General features: G+C 41.0%; 1 protein-coding gene across 3 annotated transcripts in view; it reads right to left on the reverse strand.

Moving 5' to 3' along the window:
- Window positions 1-1,485: 1,485 nt before the first annotated feature.
- wdr31 (WD repeat domain 31) overlaps window positions 1,486-22,129 on the reverse strand; it is a 44,403-nt gene continuing 23,759 nt past the window's right edge. For 2 of the 3 annotated variants that reach the window (XM_059994351.1, XM_059994350.1), the window contains exons 8-10: window positions 12,620-12,761; window positions 9,061-9,223; window positions 1,486-2,853 (exon numbers count right to left, since the gene is read on the reverse strand). In XM_059994351.1, coding sequence (XP_059850334.1) covers window positions 2,693-2,853; window positions 9,061-9,223; window positions 12,620-12,761 — 466 coding nt within the window. In that variant the 3' untranslated portion in view covers window positions 1,486-2,692. Of the gene's footprint in view, window positions 2,854-5,227; window positions 7,631-9,060; window positions 9,224-12,619; window positions 12,762-22,129 lie in introns of those variants that run through there. The other variant, XM_059994352.1, reaches the window with a different exon arrangement.

Here is a 22,129-nt window from a genome sequence, read left to right on the forward strand (position 1 = left end):
TTTTAGTTATATTACTAAATTCTGTAAACAATATTATTATTAACCTTTCTTAAAATCTCTGTCAGGTTATTCTTGAGTTTGAGTCTCTCATCATGAACACATTTCTTCAACCCTACAAAACTATCTATTGTCCATTGTTTGAATCCTGACACCATTTTACTAACCACAATTTGGCTGAGATTGGCAATGACTATATTTAGATTCAATGTTACACCAAGTAAATGGTGGTATGAGGTTTTCATCATAAAATTATTACAGCTCTCCTCTCAAAGGAGCTTTTGCAAATCAGAGAATGATATGGATAATGAAGAAATATGACAATGGTCCTATCCTAAATAGGGATTCACCATTCAGAATATGACATTATGGCACTTATTTTCCTATCTATCCATGACAGGGTGATAGAAGGCTTTTCCTTAGCCATCTCAATATGTAGTGAAAATGCTCCCATAATGCTGATGGATAGAAAGTTTCAGGATGTTGATGTAATTCCAATAATAATGTAGTATTTGGATGGTGTAACTTAAGTGAGGAATTTATAGGTGACAGCATATCCACACACTTACTGCATGGCCCTGCTGAGATGAAGGAAATGAATACTTAAGCTAGTGCATGGTGTGACAAATAAAATGGATTCTTTGTAATGATGGAATCTCACTTTTTGGGCAGTGCTGCTGCTGCTGCTGCATTCACTCGGACAAATGCAAAGTGTTCCCTTACACTCCTAACCAAGTTTGATGGTTATGGGGAGAGCCACATCAAAGAATACCCGACTGCTGATTGTTTTGACAAGCAAAAGTTGATGCTTGAGCAATGGTGTTTATTTGGTTGACAAATGATGAATCTGAGATGTAGATAATGGAGGCATGGCATTAAATGTCTTGAAGAATTTCCCTTTTTGACAACAGATATTAGTTTACACTTGTCTGACCTTTTATCTTGCTTCATGTATGAAATGTTTTACTATCTGAGGACTGTGGATGTGAATAGCCCCATTGTTGACATTTTGATGTCTGAACATTCACATATATAACAGTTGAGAATGGATGGTTCTAGGATGCTGCCATGACAACCACTACAATGACATCCTGAGGCAGATGTGACTAGCCTCTGACATCCATGGTTATGGTTCTTCATATGGTGGAGGTCTTTCCCCCCATTCTAATTGACCATAATAGCAGAGCTGCCTGATGACACATTCAATTAGGTGTTGCATTGAATATAAGATCAGACTCAAGTCTTTGTAAATTATTCAACCAAGGTTTTCAAGAGGTCTTGAGATAAGCAATGCAGATAGAACTACATTTGAAGCAGATTAACTGATAAATTGGTTTTAGTTGACAATCTTTTACCAGCATATTCCATCATCTTGCTGATGAATGGGTTAGTTTGACTGTTTGATAGCAATGTTTAGGTTGGTTTTCTTTGGCTTGCTGTGGCTATTCCATAATAACACAATCAAAGCCATGTAAGACATTCTCTATTCATCTTGGTCTGGTTTTATTACAGAGGTAGGAAAAATAATTAGATTAATAATTCATGAGATTGTTCATATGCACATTCAATCATTCTAAAGCTATATTAGCAATAGCATTTACATAAATTAAATATTTAAACAGATGATATCTACTTCTAAATTCTTTAAAACAGTTATTTACATTTTTCTTTCAAATAAGCATTTTCTAGTGTTACAGGAAGCAAAATTTACTTTGGTGCCTGCAAATTAAACAGGTGTACCACAATGATATTCCAGAATTATAACCCAACAAGTATCCTACATATATAAAGGCATTTTACACTATAATTCATAGTGGATGTGTCCCATACAAGTGATATGAAAAGATATTAGTACTAATTGTTTACTTTAATGCTGACTTCTTATTTACAGATTCTTGCTTTGGTGGCATTTTGTAGCTAACTTGCAGCATAGCTGTACAGGATAGGACAGAATGATCAGATTGCTAAGCACAGTAGGAAGCCATTTATCCCACTGAGTCAATTGGCTCTCAGCAGGGTATTTTGCATAGCTCAAATTTTGCTGCTTACTCCCCTTTGCTATTAGCACTAATGTACAGAACTCACTAAAAGAAACGTGCTTTTTTCCTTCAGCAAGGGCTCTAATCAAATGGGTTATGTCACAATACAACTTTACATAATGTGCTAGATACATCAGTAATAGCATCACAGTGGTAATGGAGTCAGGAGTCTGCAAAAATGGCATTACCTCATGGAAGGTTGGAAGTTTGCAAATGACAATAATGAGCTTCAGAGAGGTCTGAATTTCACTTTATCATCTCCCGTTCCTTGGAATGTCTTCTGGTACGAAAGCCTTATCGCTAAACTTCATAAATAGAATGTTACTGTATCTGCTGACTTTTACCGTGTCTGAGGTTGGAAACATTATTATGTCTAAAATTCAGTTATTCAACAGCTAAGTAATAAAAATCTACAACAATGCATACCGATTTCATACAATGCAGTCAATTAATCTGAACTACATTGACATAACCCACATTGTGAATCTCATTGCATATGGACATAATTCATAAGTGCTAACAGAGGCCACTACTCTTTGAGTTGTTGGCTTCCCACTCCGTAAGTATCTTACTCATGTGATCGCCTGTTGGGGACCTCCCACAAACCATCCTCAGTTCCTCTGCAATGCTGTTGCAACTCCCACTTATTCACCTGTTCAGAACCTAGCCACCTCACTCAGGCCGCAGCCGCCTGAATGGTTCAATTGGAGGTGATGAATTCCTGTATTGAAGCTGCCACACAGGAGACTGGCACGATCACTGGAGACTAATGATGTGAGGGGTCCAGCACCATCCAGGCAGAGAGACCCTACACAGACTATAATATAGAAGAAAAAGATTCTGTCAATCTCTGTCAAGCTTCCGATTTCTCCCATCAGAGTAATGCATACAAATGTCTTGCACCTTTCACAGCAGAATGTTAAAGGTAAAGGTTCCCCTCTTATCCTTGACCGGTTTTGATTTTACCGCAGCTCACTGGATAATCGATAATAACATCTGTGTCACTAGTAAAAGCTATTGAAAGAAATAAAGACCCTGCTTTATCAAGACTGAGAACAGACTTGTGCTCTCAACCAGCAGAGCATGGCATAGAAAGATAAGGATATAGATACCAGGCTGCACATAAAGAAAGAGAAGCTTTGAGTTCTAGTACTGATCGACAGGGCCTGCCTCAGTTGTTGCATCGTACTTGGCTGTACGGCTGCAGAAGGTAAGCAGCAGCAGAGTCCAAAGCAGTTGATAAATCCAAGCTCAATTAGAAAGGCAAAAAAATTTATATTTAGATGTAGCATCAATGAGGACTTCAGAATATCCCAAAATAAATGTTCCAGGCAATGGAAGTACAGAGTCAAGTTGTTTGAAGAGTTGTGAGTAATCTTTTGAACTCTTTTGCTGTTTTCCAGTGCCACCTTTTGGCCAAGGCACTAAACTGACACTTCATCTGTTCTCTCAAGGAATTAAAAAATCACATGGCATTTTAATTCAAAGAGCAGGGGAGGAATTTCTCATGCCTTGACCAATATTTATTCCTCTATCAATATCATTAAGATAGATTGGACTATAAAGTCAGTCAGTAGTTACTTATTTTAATTTTTAGCACAGTGAAATTTATTTTGGGTTGAGGGCGCCACGGCAGCATAGTGGCAGCATGATGCTATCACAGTTTGGAGTTCAATTTTGACACTGTCTGTAAGGAGTTTGTATGAATGCTCCGGTTTTCTCCCACATTCTAAAGATGTTCTAGTTAGTAGGTTAATTGGTCATCGTAAATTATCCCGTGATTAGGCTAGAATTAAATAGGTAGGTTGCTGGACTGTGCAGCTCATTGGGCTGGAAGGTCCTGTTCTGTGCTATATCTCTGAATAAAAATAAAATTATGGAATTTCAGTCAGACACTTCAACAAATTGTGTTGGTGTGGTTCAGCATTTTCCGTAATGATATGTGTGTCAAGGAATTGCTCTCCATGCAATACATTTTTATGGGACCTAGGGATTGACTAGCTTATGTGGTCCCATGTCATAGGATCTCAGTCCTTCTAGTTTTACAAGTGCTAGAGATTCTGCAGATACTGGAAATCTTCAGCAGTTCCCATAAAATGCTGAAGGAACTCAGCAAGTCAGGCAGCTTCTATGGAGGGACTAAACAGCTGACATTTTGCTAGAACTGCTTACCCTATAGCTATCAATTTAAAGGAGGCTAAACACATGCAGCTCTGAAAAAGTAACTGGGCAGGGCTCCCTGTATGATTTTGGAAAACCAATCTTCCCTCCATCTCAACAACTAATAAATGTTGCTGCTTATTGTGTGAGAAATTAAGTACAAAAGTACAAAGGTTATATTTCAGTTATATAGGGCATTAGTGGGAGTAACAGAATCAACAAACTTATTTGTAAGGCCAGTGATGTGGGGGTGGAACTGGACTCTCTGACGGTGGTGTCTGAAAAGAGGATGCTGTCCAAGTTGCATGCCATCTTGGACAATGACTCCCATCCACTCCATAATGTACCGGTTAGGCACAGGAGTACATTCAGCCAGAGACTCATTCCACCGAGATGTGACACTGAGCGTCATAGGAAGTCGTTCCTACCTGTGGCCATCAAACTTTACAACTCCTCCCTCGGAGTGTCAGACACCCGGTGCCAATAGGCTGGTCCTGGACTTATTTCCACTTGGCATGATTAACTCATTATTTAATTATTTATGGCTTTCTATTGCTATATTTCTTCACTATTCTTGGTTGGTGTGGCTGTAATGAAACCCAATTTCCCTCGGGATCAATAAAGTATGTCTGTCTGTAAATCTGGAGAACTGTATACAGTATTGGTCTTCATGATTAAGGAAGAATGTTAAAAGCAAAAATTAGTGGGGATTTAGGGGACTGGGAAGCTTTCAACAACCAACAGAAGACAACTAAAAAAAACCATGAGGACAGAAAAAATAAAATATAAAGGCAAGCTAGCCCATAACATAAAATAAGATACCATGTTTTTTTCAGATATATGGAGTAGAAGAGAGATGAGAATGGAAATCAGACCACTGGAAAATGATGCTAGAGTAGTAATGGGAGACGAAGAAATGTTGGGCAAATTTAATAAATAGTTTGCATTAGTCTTCAGACGACACCAGCAGTATGACAGAAATAATATCTGGGGTGGGGGGGGGGCAAGAAGTGAGTGTAGTTGATTTTACTAAGGAGAAGGTGCTTTGGACATTAAGAGGTCTAAAAGCAGACAAGTCACCTGGACGTGATGGACTACATACTAGATTCTGAAAAAGGGAGCTGGTGGAGATGCTTGTAGTGATCCTTCTAGAATCACTAGATTCTGGAATGGTTCCATAGGACTAGAAAATTGCAAATGTTAGTCACTCCACTCTATAATAAGGCAGGGAGGTAAAAAAAAGGAAATTACAGGCCAGATAACCCGACTTCAGTGGTTGGGAAGATGTTGGAGTCCATTAATAAGGATGAGGTTTAGGGTACTTGGAGACACATGATAAAATATGCCAAAATTAGCATAGTTTCTTTAAGGGGAAATCATGTCTGACAATTATTCCAGGAGCAGATGGACGGAGTGTTTTGGTAATACACCTCATAAGAGAAAATAAAATATCATGGGATATGTAGAAAACATGTGCTTTAATTTCAATTGAAAATGAACAAATGCATTACAACAAAATATCTGTCTTTGAAGTCCCATGGTATTTAGCTATTTATTGAAATGACTTTTAAAACACTGAAAATTAAATGAATAAAATACAGCTTTTTTTAATAGTAACAGTTATTATTTTAAAGCACTGAAAATTCTGTTATCCTTCAAGATATTATCATCATCACTCTCCTCCTGACCGTCTTTATTTCAAAAACGGTAGGAGATGCAGGTCTACTTGTCCTGCTCCTTCTTATTCAATTGTCCCCTGTGCCAAAACTCAACAACGACCCGCACAATGACAAAGCAGGGAGAGCGTGCCGGTATGCGGAGCTCTGTGCTCGCAAATCCCCGCAGGTGATCTCTCTTAGCCGGAACGCTGGCTAATTGTGAGCCGGTTCGGATGTGCCAGGAAATGGGTCGCCACAAGGTCACAAAGTAAAGCACAAATGTGGAGTAATACGCTGCACCTCAACAAAGGTCAATGTATATAGAGTGCGTCATCTATTGGGAAAACGCCAGAATTGCGGGCAGAAAACGTTAACAAGGTTTATTAATATAATTTCATCAAGTTCTGCGGGCCGGATTAAAAAGCTTAACGGGCCGCATATGGCCCGCGGGCCGTAGTTTGCCCATGCCTGGTTTAGAGCATGGATCGGTACTTGGAGCAATGATGTTGTTGCCATTATTACAGAGACTTCGATGTCTCAGGGCAGGAATAGTTACTTTGAATGTCAAGCTTAAGTTGTTTCAGAAAGGACAGGGAGGGAGGCAGAAGAGATGGGGGCATGGCGCTGTTGATCAGAGATCGTGTCACGACTGCAGAAAAGGAGGAAGTTATGGAGGGATTGTCTACAGAATCTCTGTGGGTGGAAGTTAGGAAGTTAGGTCAATAACTCTACTGGGTGTTTTTTTATAGACCACCCAAAAGTAACAGGGACATCGAGGAGCAGATAGGGAAACAGATTCTGCAAAGGTGTAATAATAACAGGGTTGTTGTGGTGGGAGATTTTAATTTCCCAAATATCGATTGGTATCTCCCTAGAGCGAGGGGTTTGGATGGGGTGGAATTTGTTAGGTATGTTCAGGAAGGTTTCTTGACACAATATGTAGATAAGCCTACAAGAGGAGAGGCTGTACCTGATCTAGTATTGGGAAATGAACCTGATCAGGTGTCAGGTCTCTCAGTGGGAGAACATTTAGGAGATAGCTGATCATAATTTTATCTCCTTTACCACAGCTTTGGAGAGGGATATGAACAGACAAGTTAGGAAAGCATTTAATTGGAGTAAGGGGAAATATGAGGCTATCAGGTAGGAACTTGGAAGCATAAATTAGAAACAGATGAGATGTACCCCAGGCTACTGTGGGAGGCAAATGAGGAGATTGCTGAGCCTCTGGTGATGATCTTTGCATCATCAATAGGGACGGGAGAGGTTCCAGAGGATTGGAGGTTTGGGGATGTTGCTCCCTTACTCAAGAAAGGGAGTAGAGATAGCCCAGGAAATTATAGATCAGTGAGTCTTACTTCAGTGGTTGGTAAGTTGATGGAGAAGATCCTCAGAGGAAGGACTTATGAACATTTGGAGAGGCACAATATGATTAGGAATAGTCAGCATTGCTTTGTCAAAGGCAGGTTGTGCCTTACGAGACTGAATGAATTTCTTGAGGATGTGACTAAACACATTGATGAAGGTAGAGTCGTAGATGTATTGTATATGGATTTCAGCAAGGCATTTGACAAGGTACCCCATGCAAGGCTTATTGAGAAAGTAAGGAGGCATGGGATCCAAGGGGACATTGCTTTGTAGTTCCAGAACTGGCTTGCCCACAGAAGACAAAGAGTGATTGTAGACAGCTCATATTCTGCATGGAAGTCAGTGACCAGTGGTGTGCCTCAGGGATCTGTTCTGGGACCCCTACTCTTTGTGATCTTTATAAATTACCTGGATGAGGAAGTGGAGAGATAAGTTAGTAAATATGCTGATGACACAAAGGTTGGGGGTGTTGTGGATAGTGTGGAGGGCTGTCAGATGTTACAACAGGACATTGATAGGATGCAAAACTGGGCTGAGAAGTGGCAGATGGAGTTCAACCCAGATAAGTGTGAGGAGGTTCATTTTGGTAGGTCAAATATGATGGCAGAATATAGTATTAATGGTAAGGCTCTTGGCAGTGTGGAGGTTCAGAGAGATCTTGGGGTCTGAGTCCATAGGACGCTCAAAGCAGCTGCATAGGTTGACTCTGTGATTAAGAAGGCATACAGTGCATTGCCCTTCATCAATCTTGGGGTTGAGTTTAAGAGCCAAAAGGTAATGTTGAGGCTGTATAGGACAGATCACACTTGGAGTACTGTGCTCAGCTCAGGACGTGGAAACCATAGAAAGGGTGCAGAAGAGATTTATAAGGATGTTACCTGGATTGGGGCACATGTCTTATGAGTGAGCTCGGCCTTTTCTTCTTGGAGCGACGGAGGATGAGAGGTGACCTGATAGAGGTGTACAAGATGATGAGAGGCATTGATCATGTGGATAATCAGAGGCTTTTTCCCAGGGCTGAAATGGCTAGCACGAGATGGCACTGCTTTAAGGTGCTTGTAAGTAGGTGCAGAGGAGATGTCAAGGTGTGTTTTTTTATGCAGACAGTGGTGAGTGTGTGGAATGGTCTGCCGGTGATGATAGTGGAGGTGGATACGACAGGGTCTTTTAAAACCCTGAACTTAGAAAAGTTCATGGAACTTGTTCCATGGAACAAAGTTCTAAGTACATGGAACTTAGAAAAGTAGAGGGCTATGGGTAACCCTAGGTAATTTCTAAGGTGAGGACATGTTCAGCGCAGCTTTGTGGGCCGAAGGGCCTGTATTGTGCTGTAGGTTTTCTATGTTTCTACATCTTCGGAATTCTTTGAGAAAATAACGTGCATGACAGAGAATGGAGAGTTGACCCTTTTGTACATGTCTTGCCTTCCCCAGAACAGATCCCAATGATCTGCAAATCTGAAACCGTGAATCCACGCCAATTCTTCAGCCACACATTCATCTGCTATATCATCCTATTCTTATCCTCACTGGTGCATGGCACAGGAAGAGGTTGTCCAGAGATATCCTGAGATTATCTCTTAGTGATCCCAAGATTACCAACTTTTTTTGAAACTTTGTTTCACTTTTCCACTTTTAAGTTCATCTTCTCGGTGTCTACCCTACCAATCTCTTCATAACTTGAGTGGTCATCTCTCAACTTTCTTCCCTTAAGAGAATCCCAGAATGAACTATCCAAGAAAGACTCCAGAATTTATATTACAGTGCAACTAAGGGCAAAGGGACAGACAGAAACTAGATTCAAATAAGTAAGTATGGAATTAGGAGTAAGGAGAGTACCTGCACTGTCACGGTTCCAGATCCTCACAGTACAGTCATGTGCAGAGGTGGCCACCAAAGGGAATGAAAAATTCATGCTTGGAAGAAAGATGCAGGCTGCAGTACTCTGTAGGTGTCCCTTATACTCACATACTTTATGTTTTGCCTGCCTTAAATCCCATAGCTGAAAGAGAAAGGGAAACTGGCTTGTCAGAACTCTGCTGGCTCTTTTGCAGCTGATCTTGTAAGTCTCTGATTTGCCAGATATCTGACTTTATTCCTTAGCAAAAAAAAAACTTATAGCAGGTTAATGATTTTAAAACAATTCTTCAAAAATCTTTTTGTTATATAATAATATTAATTATTTTGTTACAATCTGCTTGTGGATAAAAATAATATTTTCTGGCAGAGGGCAGAAATTAAACTGAGAAATGTTGCGGTCGAGGCTGGGGAAATGAGAACAAATGTTTTGGGGCAGAATTCCAGTTATACAAAGCAAGGCATAAATTCCTGAAAACCTAGGACACTCTCTGCTGAATGGACCATCTTTTATCATATGATTGAAATGCCAACAAGACAGATAAAAGGGAAGTGCGTCTCATGTTCAAAACAGTAACCATGGAGTGCAGGCAGACAGAGATTTCCACATTATACATTAATCTGGGCAATTCTCTTGTTTTTTTCAACTATTGATTATCTCTCTTTACAGAGAGTGATTAAATAGAATTGTAGACATGTGGAGAGGATGGGGGACAGGACAGAGAAAGAATATCAAAATGAGAAGAGAAACAAAAATGAATCAAACAAACAAATGTTTGCCTGTGGATAATTGAAAATGGCTGTTTCTATATGCATCCTCCAAGAGGACCACAATCTTAGGGTCATAGGGTTTGAAGGCTTGTATGCCTCAATGAGCCAGAGTGCTATGTTGGCTGGTGTCAGGGTCTTGTGCTTTGGCTCTTCATGGGGTCACCCATGCCGAAAAGGTCAAAGGGTAGAGACCAGGCTAAGAGTGGTCCACTGGTTCTCCAAATTCTAGAGTTCAGCTTTGGGCTAACAGTCCTGACTGGTCAAAAAAAAATTGTTACAGAAGCAGCAATGAAGAATCCTTCTATCCAGACAGAGATGGAGGACCTTCACTGCTGCCTTAAACGCCAGTGGCGTAACGAGCAGTAGGTTTACTACATGCATGGATAATCTTTTAGACAACATTCACATTGTTGGACAGATGCTCTAGTTTTACAAGTGGAATCAGAGCCCAATGCAATGAGAACTGGGAATATATAGTGTGGGAAACAATGGAAGGAATTTCAGAGCAAAGACAAATACCCAAGTAGCTGATTTATAAAAACTAAGTCCAAGAGTTTAAATAAGGAAATTGTGGGAAAAATGATAAATAGATGTGCAATATCTAAAATGGACATTGATAAAGTTCAGGAGGAATATAGTTTTCTAGGGGGAAAAAAACAAGAAAACTGGCGCAATTAAATACCACAGCAGAATTATATATGAGTGAAACTAGAACCAAAAAAGGAGTTTTTTAATGTTTTGTAACTTTTTTCGTTTATTAACACTACCCTCAATTGTGTATCACCTGAAATTTCTGTTACTCTACTTTGATTCTTGAACTGAAATTGCTATCGTAAATGATTAAGAACAGTATCCAACCAGTCCAGGTGAAACACTAATGCATGTTGATGTACATACTCTTTTTCTATTCAGTTCTTTATTTTACGTCCAGTTTTCTATCTTTGCCATAAACTAAATAGACTATGTGGAGAAATGCTGGAACAACTCTTGCATTGAGCTGCTCTCCCTTCTTTTTCCTCATCTTTCTATTAGAAAAGAGTCCTCGTCCTTGAGAAATAAAAACAAGAAATTTTTCAAGAAGTGAGAAAATAGCAAATAAACTAATTTGAGCTTTCAGAAGCTACACAAAAAAAATCGTGGTTAAAAAGCAGAAATATGGAAGTTCCTTTGTCTTAGTATTTATCTGTAAGACTTGGAAAATAGGTCAACATTTGAAGATAATAGCAATAATAAGAAGATTTATTAAAGAAAGAGATAAAATAATTAATGCCACATCTTTAGAGAGAATCAAACTCCTGTTTGGGATAGGTTATATATTGAAAGAAGTAATGGAACAAAGAGATGAATAAAATCAATAATGCTAAAGGATTAATTAACAGGTAATGTGATTTTGACATTTAGAAAGGAAGACAGAAAAAGTCAAAGGAAAAATTAACTAGGTTAACATCAGTGGTAGAAAATATAAAAAAGGCAATCACAATTTGCACAATTTGACAATCATCACCAAACTTAAACTTATTTTAGCTTAAAAGCAAATATTGCAGATGCTGGAAATCTGAGAAGGGAACTGAAAGTACTAGACACACCCAGCTGGTCATGCAGCTTCAGCAGAGAAAGAACCAGAGCTGAAGTTTCAGGTCAATGACCTTTGATTTGAAATGGGAAAAGTTAGATATGAAATATTCCTGAAACTTCAGTGGAAACGATATGGTGTGTTGCAGGTTCAGAGAAAACACGGGAAAGGATCTGTGACGGGACTAAGATCAGGATAGACTGGAAGGTATGTGACGGTGATCCCTGCTAAAAGATGGGGTTAAAGACTGGTGAATAATTAAAGGTGAGCTTAGGAGATAAATAAATAGGAGACAAATGAAATTTGACCTTAATCAGAAGGGAATTGAGGAAGAAAATAATGACAGAAATGTCATACAGAAGGCTGAAATGGTTGAATATCTGAAACTGTTGAACTCAATGTCGAGAGCTGTACTGTGCTTGGAAGGAAGATGAAATTACCTCAGTGGAATAGTGTTGGAGGCGAAACCTGCACAGGAGAATGTTTTTGAAGGCTGAATTTATCCTTGATCTCTATATTGTTTCTCCATTGTAGAGATCACGACAAGCACAGAATGGAGTGCAATGGATTACAAGTATTAATAAATTGCCAGGAACTCAAGATGACCCTTGTGATTGAATGGTGTTCTGCAAAGCAGTTTGATAAGAAGGTGGAGTACGAAGACGTCATTGTTCTCTCTCCTTCAGCTCATCAACACATAAAATAGCTACAAAAGAGTCAACTTGAATTTGAGTGTATTTCTCAGCCATGGGAAGGAATAATAGTTTTTAATAAAACTTCATGGAATATATTTCTCTTCTCCATATTATTAAACTGAAGTAGTGCTATTTGAAGAGATGTAAAAGAGTTTCAGAACATCATTTCACTAGGAAGAAGCAACTATGAGGAAAGATGGAACAGGCTGGGTATATCATGGAATATGCTCCTAGAAGCCATAGCTGAGGCAAGTAAAAGATGCACTTATGAGAGAATTAGACAAGCAAGAAAGAAAGAAAAATAAAGAACACTACTTTAAGTATCAAGGTGAAGGATGTGAACTGACTAGTATCTTTTTATAATATGGGTTTGATAAACCTAACCAACCCTCTCATGCAAGTTAAGTGGCTCAGAAGATGCCTTTCCCAGTACAACAGCTTATTTTTAAATGTTCTGACAAAATGTATTATTTTATTGGACTACAATATGGTAATTACGTACTGTGGCCTCACAGCCCTCGCCTCCAAAACCGTTGCTACAGGAGATGCAATATCTTCCATCAGGACTGGCATCACAGTGTGTCTGAATGTACTGTTTCATGGGGAAGGTGTGGGTCACCTGGAGCTCACGAATATCCCAAATCCTATAAATAGAACACAGATACCAAGAATTCAGAAACCTCTGGTTAATACTTCTAGCTTTTATTTTAAAACCCATTTTTAGATTACTTCAGTTGCCTTATCATTTAGAAGAAAAACCCAATTCCCTACTCTGTACCTCAAAATCAAACAGTACTTTCTATAATAAGAAATGTGTAACAAATCAGTTGTTGGTTTGTATGTTACACATTTCTTATTGTAGAATTGCTATTCTTAGAATAGTATGCCCAAAATTTTTTTAAAGTTTAAGATAAATTAACCAAATTTGGGTTTTTAAAAATTTATTTTAAACTTTAAAAAATGCTTGGGCATTGCTCTTCTAAGAATAGCAATTCTACTCCCCCCCCCCCCCATTCCCCATTCTGACCTTTCACCTCATCTCCTCTGCTTATTACTTCCCCCTGGGTTCCCTCCTCCCCCCCCCCCCTTTCTCCTATGGTTCACTCTCCTCTCCTATCAGGCTCCTTCCTCTCTAGGCCTTGACCTTTCCCACCCACCTGGCTTCATCTATCACCTTCCAGCTATCTTCATCCTCCTCCCCCCTCAGCTTTTTATTCTGGCATCTTCCCCCTTCCTTCTCAGTCCTGAAGAAGGGTCTCGAACCAAAATGTCGACTGTTTATTTATTTCCATAGATGCTACCTGACCTGCTGAGTTCCTCCAACATTTTTTCATGTGTTGCTTTGCATTTCCAGCATCTGCAGACTTCCTCGTGTTTATGCTTTTGCAATCTTGAATGGGCTTCTTATATGCTAAAGATGAACCCATAATCTCTCAATCTACCTCATCACGGTCCCTGCATTTTATGCTGTTGAATGAAAAGAAGAATCAACTAGAGATCTTCCATAAGTGATAATAACTTGCTACTTGTGTTCTCAAGGCTGATCTTATGAAGCTCTTGCTGTATATAGAAAAGATTGTTCTGCTCAGACCAGATTTGTTTATTACATGTCATTGAAACAGAGTGAAATGTGTTGTTTACGTTTACAACCAACACATCTGGGGCTGTGCAAGTGGCAGCTTGCAAATGTCACCATACATTGCGGCACCAATACAGCATGACCACCTTGGTCGGTAGAATAACACAAAACACAACAAAGCAGAAGACAACAAGCAACCAAACAAAAGAAGCTGCTTTCTGCCCTCACACACAGTCCACCAGTCTCCAGGTTTGGGTTATCGGGCTTCGATTTCCCATTGGTCTTTGGTATTGATTCCCAGACTAGCCAATGACAGGACCTGAAAACCAGGCTTACTGACCACCTCTTGCTTGCATGGATATCCATTCCTGGGACTGATTTCAGATAGACCGATGTCCACCGATCTCCTTTGCTACCGATCTACATTACTGGCTTTCGAGCATGGAGAGGAGGTCCTTCAGCCCCATGCCCACACTGCTGGCCTTTGAGCACTGAATGGATGGCTTGAATCTGGATGTCTTTTGTCACCTGCTCATGTCGCTGGACTTCAAATGTAGAGCAGAGGTCTGACCTTTAACTCCTCCATCTCCCTATTCATAGACCCCAGTTGGATCTCTAGATCCCCATATCAATGTCCCTAAACCCTAACTTGACCTCTAACTCCCCTCTTCATTCCCTAAATCATACCTATGAACTTAAAAGAACAGGTAAGTCTGATCCACAATCTTGATGGAGATTGAAAGTTAGTGCCATCTTGCTTGGATTACTCCAGTTCTGTGGACTGTGGTCTTCAGCTCAATTGCAGGGTGACAAAGCATGCTCTGACAAGATGTTGGGAGGGGGCCTCTTATTGTTGCATCATGCCTTTTCCTTCCAGTCTTCCTCCTGCTTTAGCAAGAAGCAGAAAATCATTGTGCTTAAGAAGTGGCCAAATTGGGTCAGATGGAGCAGGGCATTACAAGGGAGGAAACCCTTTCTGGAATGAACTCCAGTATATCTTTACTAGTCCAGTTACCTAAATTGTCGACAGAGGATTTTAGCAGTTGTCCCCACTATGCTCCCAGCTTTTCCTCTCTCTCATATCTAAATCCACTTGGCAACAGTTGTAAGATATTGGATGAGAATCCATGGCCCTAAAAACCAGTCAGCAATCCAAAATAAAGGGTTGTAATGTTGCAGGCACTGTGTATGGAAACATCTTGGGTGCATATGGTTGACCATAAAGATCTTACCATTGCATTTCTATACTATATGTGTATCCCTATTTTTGAATAGGTCAGGAATCAAGTGTGAAGCAGCATGTAAGTGCCATTACAAAGAATGCACTGCAGCACCTTTACTTTCTTAGAAGTTTGCACAGATTTGGAATGTCATCTAAAACTTTGACAAACTTCTATAGATATTGACTATCATGCCCTGGTATGGAAACACCAATGCCCAAGAACATAAAAGCCCACCAAAAGCAGTCGATACAGGTAAAGCCTTTCCCACCATTAACCACATCTACAAGGAGCACTATCACAGGAAAACTGCATCAAGGATTCCACCATTAAAGCCATACTCTCTTCTCACTGCTGCCACTGGGAAGGAGGTATGGGAGCCTTGGGTCCTACAGCACCAGCATGGATAACTTCACTCACCTCAACACTGAACTGTTTCCACAACTTATGGCCTCGCTTTCAAGGATTCTACACCTCAAGTTCTCAATATTATTTATTTACATTTTTTTTTGTATCTACAGTTTGTCTTCCTTTGCACAATGGCTGTTTGTCAGTCTTTGAGTAGTTTTTCATTAATTCTATTTTTTTAAAACTTTGTTCTACTCTGGATGCCTGCAAAAAATGTATCTTAGGGTTGTATATGGGGATAGTAGTTTGACAATAATCTTACTTTGAACTATTCAAGGAAATGCAAATTGAGAACAAAGCCTTGATGAAGTCATGAACAAAGCAACGAGCTGCAAACTGAGACTTCTGAATGTTAAAATGGTTGGTAGGATAGGGTCAAGCCTTTTGTAATCTTTGGACAGAATTCCTGGAATTACTCCTTGGCTGCAGCAGTTTGAAAACTTGGGTCATTGCTTCTTTGGAAAACTGTAGTCTATCGATTGCACATCTGTAGATTGCTTCTCAGTCAGATAGAAGATAACTCCTGAAAATTTCTTGACAGTTAGTCTTAGAACCATCCTGGCTAGAGAACTACTCTGCTTTCTCTTCCCTCCTTTGGCAAGAAACATTTGCCTTTGCAACCCCTCTCTTTTTGCCCCTGGTATGCTTAGCATCTGCCCCAATAACAACTCTGCTTTCATTGCAAAGACAAACAATAATGTTTCATCCATGATGGACACCTAAAAGTGTTCTGTGATTCAGTCCCCATTAAACCAATACATAATTAGAATCTATTTACAAAATGCAGGTGAAGATGCTTACACCCATTTCTTGTCCCCATTTCTGACGGTCTTAGATGCATATTACATAACTTAATTTGCCTGTGTTGACGTGAAATTGGCAATGCCTGAGGACTGACATCACAAATACCAACTCGACATACTTTGAACCTGTTGTACAACTCAATTTAATAAATAATGCAAGTTGTGTAATAATGTTGCAATCTCAGTTAATGGTTGAAATTTAGCACAAGTTGCTGAGAAAGGTGATGCTATACTGTCCAGTTTCTGGGCTATTTCTAACAGTCATTTCCAGAACAGTACAACTAAGATATATAATCTTTGACAGATATCACAGGGTCACCAGATGCTGCAGGCATTCACACAGGTGTAATTTTACTCTCCCTTTCAAAGAGTGCACAAAAAGCATTGAATTCATCTGGGAGTGAAGTATCACAGTCATTCATGATGTTAGGTTTCATCTTGCAGGAAGTAATGGCCTGCAACCCTGCAGGAGCTGACATGCATCCAATTCAGTCTCTAACTTCAATCAGACTTCTTGTTTTGCTTTTAAAACAGCCTTCCATAGATCACACTTGGACTTCTTGAATAGTTCTGGATCACTGGTCTTGAACGGCACAGATCCAGCCCTCAGCCGACTATGATTCTCCTGGTTCATCCACGGCTTTTGGTTTAGGTATGTCCAGAATGTTCTTGAAAACACAAACTCATCCACACAGGTTGTGATGAAGCCGGTAACAACTATGGCTTACTCATTCAGATTTGAAGATGTATCCCTGACCAGTCCACTGATTCGAAGCAGTCATGTAAGCACTCCTCCATTTCCCATGACCATAACTTCTTGATCCTCACAACTGGTGCTGTAGTATCAAGTTTCTGGGTGTCAACATCTCTTAAGATCAATCCTTGGCCCAACATATTGATGTAATTACAAAGGAAGCACAACAGTGGCTATATTTCATTAGGAGTTTGAGCAGAGATGTCACCAAAGATCTTGAAAATTTCTATAGATGTGCCATGGAGAACATTGTAACTTATTGCATCACTGTCTGGTATGGAAGGGCCACTGCACAGGATTGGAAAAAAATACAGAAAGTTGCAAACTCTGCCAGCTCTGTCACGGGCACAACCCTTCCCAGCATAGAGGACACCTTCAACAGGCAATGCCTCAGAAAGGTGGTATCCATCATTAAGGACCCCCATCACCTAGGACATACCCTTTCCTCACTGCTACCATCAAGGAGGTGGTACAGGAGCCTGAAGACACCCAAACAAAAGAACAGCTTCTTCCCCTCCATCATTTTCTCTTTTTGCTCTAATTTTGCACTCTTTTTTTTTTAAATATATTCCTTACTGTAATTTACAGATTTTTAAGATTTTTGCTGGCACAAAACGACAAAATGTCACGACATATGCCTGTGATATTAAACCTGATTCTGATTCTTTGGCTTCATACTTTGAAATGCTCAGGGGAGCTATGTTATGCTGCAAATTCGTGCATTCTCAATGGCTCCAAAAAAAGATTCATACACTCCCAACCTAATTCACCATCTTCCTTTTCACAGCAAAGTATTCTACATCCTCAAAGGGGTAGGTGTACTCCCTAAAAATATATAATTCCTCAGTTTAGCCCTGTGTACCTTCCACATTCTAAAAGACCACCAATCCATCCCTTCAGTACACCTCTATACTGTATATATTTCTATAGAAAAGGACAATCCTTCCTGATGTGCATCCAGCTCCTTTGTACTGTTGAGTTGAAATATGTACTAATCCAGTTCCTCAACAAGGTGGACAGCAAACTGTACTTAAATGGGGTGGTGCAGTGATGCAGCAGGTAGCTCCACTGCTTCACCGCTCTAGCAATCCAGGTTCAGTCTGGATGTTAGTATTGTCTGTGTAGAGATACTACACAGACAATTTGTGACTGACTGGACTTCCCGGAGTGGTCTGGTTGCCTCCCCAAAAGAAAGGCATACTGGAAGATAGGTTAATGGGCTACTGTAAAACACCTTTGGTGTGGGTGGCACAGACAAAATGCTGGAGGAACTCAGCAGGCCAGGCAGCATCTATGGAAAAAAGTACCATCGACATTTCAGACTGAAACCCTTCGGCAGGACTGGAGGGAAAAAAATGCTGAGGAGTAGAGAAGCCTTTGGTAAAACTTGGGGGGGGAGGGGGTGAGATGAAGCAAAGAACTGAGAAGTTGATTGGTGAAAGGCAGAAGGCTGTGGAAGAAGGAAAAGGGGGGAAGAGCACCAGAAGGAAGCAATGGGCAGGCAAGGAGATAAGGTGAAAGAGGTAAAAGGGGATGGGAAATGGTGAAGGGGGAGGAGCTTAACCACAAGTTTGAGAAATCGATGTTCATGCCATCAGGTTGGAGGCTATCCAAACAGAATACAAGGTGTTCCTTCAATCTAAGTGTGGCCTCATTATGACAGTAGAGGAGACCATGGATAGACATATCGGAATGGAAATGGGAAGTGGGGTTAAAATGGGTGGCTACTGGGAGATCCAGCTTCTTCTGGCGGACAGAGCGTAGGTGCTCAGCAAAAGTTTCCCATCTATGTTGGGTCTCACCGATGTACAGGAGGCCACACCAGGAGCATCACACACAGTATATGACCCCAACAGACTCACAGGGAAGCGTCACCTCACCTGGAAGGACTGTTTAGGGTCCTGAATGGTAGTGAGGAAGTGTAGGGACAAGTGTAGAACTTGTTCTGCTTGCAATGATAAGTGCCAGGAGGGAGATAGGGAGATCAGTGGGGCGGGACAAATGGACAAGGGAGTTGCATAGGGATCAATTCCTGAGGCAAGCAGAAAGAGGGATGAGGGAGGGGGAGGGAAAGATAAGTGGGATCCCATTGGAGATGGCAGAAGTTTCACAGAATTATGTGCTGGATGCGGAGGCAGGAGGGGTGGTAGGTGAGGACAAGAGGAACCCTATCCCCTGTGGGGTGGCAGGAGGATGGAGTAAGAGCAGACATGAGTGAAATGGAAGCGATATGGTTGAGGTCAGTGTTGATGGTGGAGGAAGGGAAATCCCTTTCTTTGAAAAAGGTGGATATCTCCTTCACTCTGGAATGAAAAGTCTCATCCTGAGAGCAGATGCAATGGAGTTGGAGAAATTGAGAAAAGGGGTGGCAATTTTACGAGTAGTAGGGTGGGTTGAGGTGTAGTCCAGGTAGCTGTGAGAGTCCATGGTTTTATAATAGACATCAGTAGATAAACTGTCTTCGGAGATAGAGACAGTGAGATCGAGAAAGGGAAGGGAGGTGTTGGAAATGGACCAGGTGAATTTGAGAGCAGGATGGAAGTTGGAGGCAAAGTGGATGAAGTCAACATGTTCAGCACTGATGCAGGAAGCAGCACCAATGCAGCTGTCAATGCAGTTGTCGATGTAGCGTAGGAAAAGTGTCACTAGTGTAGGCTTGGTACATAGACTGCTCGACGTAGCCAACAAACAGGAAGGCATAGCTGGGACCCATGCTGTGTGGGTGATTGGTAGAAGAATTAAGGTGCCATTTAAGTTTACGTGAGAGGGAATGGATTACAGGGAAAATAGTAGTTGAATGGACTCAACTGAGTTTTTTTGACAGCCAGCATAGATTCAATAGGCTAACATTTCCTTCACTGACATAAGAAGATAAGGTCAACTTTCAGAAGGGGAAGGAAGAAAATTTGTCAGATATCAATGTCCACCTTGTGCTGTTTAGACACAAAATTGGTGTACTTAAATTCAAGCTTCAGAAGTAGTAAATGGTTTTGATGTCTCCAAACAGCATTGTGAATGAACACAACTGCACAATTTAACAGGGGGGTTCTGTCAGAGGCTGCATGCTTCACATCATGCTCACTAGGGTTGAAAGATAAGCAGCACTTGTAATAGCCCAAAATTAATAACCCATTTTAAATTAATTTCCTGCTATTGGTAGTATCATTTAATGGAATATTTTAATTTTAGTGCTTTAAAATTTAGTATATAAAGTAATGTATATTAAATTTCACATTTACAACAATGACATCTATTTGGCAATGTGTTCATAAAAATGCAAGTCAAATCTAATATGACTAATTACTGCTGAATCAATCAAGGTTCAGTCATTAGCAAGTGATGCTGTCCAGTGGCACTTCCTCTCAATCACCATCTTGCAAGGACAAGACCATTTGGCTCCAGTACCCAATCAGTCTCCATCCAGGCACAACTCTGTGACAATGTCACATGCAGCATATGGCAAAGACTGCACACCATCGTGGACTTCAAGAGGAAATGCCAACATTGCCACCTCACTCCTGGATGAGCTAAGTTTTTCTTTTACTCTTGATCTGAGGTTGATAAGACTGAACCCCCAAGGAAAGACATTGATGAGAGCTGCTCTTTGGTCATCTCTGAGGCTGGTACGTAGAACATTCTAACCTGTCAACAGCTGCAAGGCAGGGGGGCCGGACGGCATCCCAGGGCAGGTCCTCAAAGAATGTGCGGAACAGCTGGCTGGTGTGTTTATGGACATTTTTAATCTCTCCCTCTCCCAGTGTGTAGTGCCCTCCTGTTTCAAATCATCCACCATTGCCTGTTACCATAGAAAACCAAGGTAGCATGCCTGAATAATTGGGAACCTGTTGCACTCGCCTCAATTATAAGCAAATGCTGGTTAAAGACTACATCTGCAGCATGCTACCACCCACACTGGACCCCTCACAATTCACCTACCAAAGGAACCAGTCTACAGATGCTGCCATAACCACAGCACTACACACCGTCCTCACTCAACTGCATGAAGTGGGGTGCATACATTACAGTGCTGCTCCTGGTCTACAGTTCAGCATTCAACACCATAATTCCCTCCAGACTTGACAGGCAGTTCAGAGGCCTTGGCCTGCACCCCTCCTTATGCAGCTGGATCTTGGACTTCCTATCGGATCGCCGACAGGTGTTAAAGATGGGGTCCCTCACCTCTGTCCCTCCGACCCTCAACACAGGTGCCCCCAGGGTTATGACCCGAGTCCCCTCCTCTATTCCTTTACACCCATGACTGACCACACAGCTCCAATCTGCTGATCAAATTTGCAGATGACACGACATTGATCGGCCTTATTTCTAGCAATGATGAGACAGCCTGCAGAGGGGACACAGTGGTACCAAGATAACAACCTCTCCCTTGATGTCCAAAAAACAAAAGAGCTGATTGTGGATTACAGGAGGAACGGAGACAGGCTTGCCCCAAACAACATCAGTGGAACTGCAGTTGAGAGGTTGAATAGTTTCACATTCCTCAGTATACATATCACCAATGATCTCACCTGGACTGTACACACTGGCTTTGTGGCAAAAAAGCAGCACAACAGCATCTCTTCCATCTCAAGCGACTGAAGAAGTTCAGCATGAGCTCCCAAATCCTCAAGACTTTCTACAGGGGCACCATTGAGAGCATCCTGACTGGCTGTGTCACTGCCTGGTACGGGAAATGCACCAACCTTGATCACTGGGCACTGCAGAGAGTGGTACAGACAGCCCAGCGGATCTCCATTGAGGACATTTAAAGCAGTAGGTCCATAAAGGAGGCCTGGAAGATCACTAGGAACACCAGTCACCCCAATCATAAACTGTTTCAGCTGCTTCCATCTGGCAAACAATACGCAACATTAAAGCCAGCTGTCCCAGGCTACGGGACAGCTTTCTACAAGCCATTAGACTTATAAATTCATGTGTCTGTACATTACAACAGAGTCATAACACAAAGATTTTTTACTCCCTCACGTTGTGGAATGGACTTAAGATTTTAATAAATTCAAATTCAATTTTATTCAAACATAGACCAAAGATCTGAATTCAGATAGGGAGGCAACAGTAAGTGTCTTTGACATCAAGGAAGTATTTGAATCAAAGTGCTCTGATAAAACTGAAGTCAACGGGCATGGCCGAAAAAACACTGCATTAGCTGGAATTGTATTTTGATTAAAGGAAAATGGTTGTGATTGTGGGAAGTCAATCATCGCAGCCCCAGAACATTCATGAAGGTGTC

Source organism: Hypanus sabinus, chromosome 18 (genome assembly GCF_030144855.1).
Source record: "Hypanus sabinus isolate sHypSab1 chromosome 18, sHypSab1.hap1, whole genome shotgun sequence".
Classification (NCBI taxonomy): Eukaryota; Metazoa; Chordata; class Chondrichthyes; order Myliobatiformes; family Dasyatidae; genus Hypanus; species Hypanus sabinus.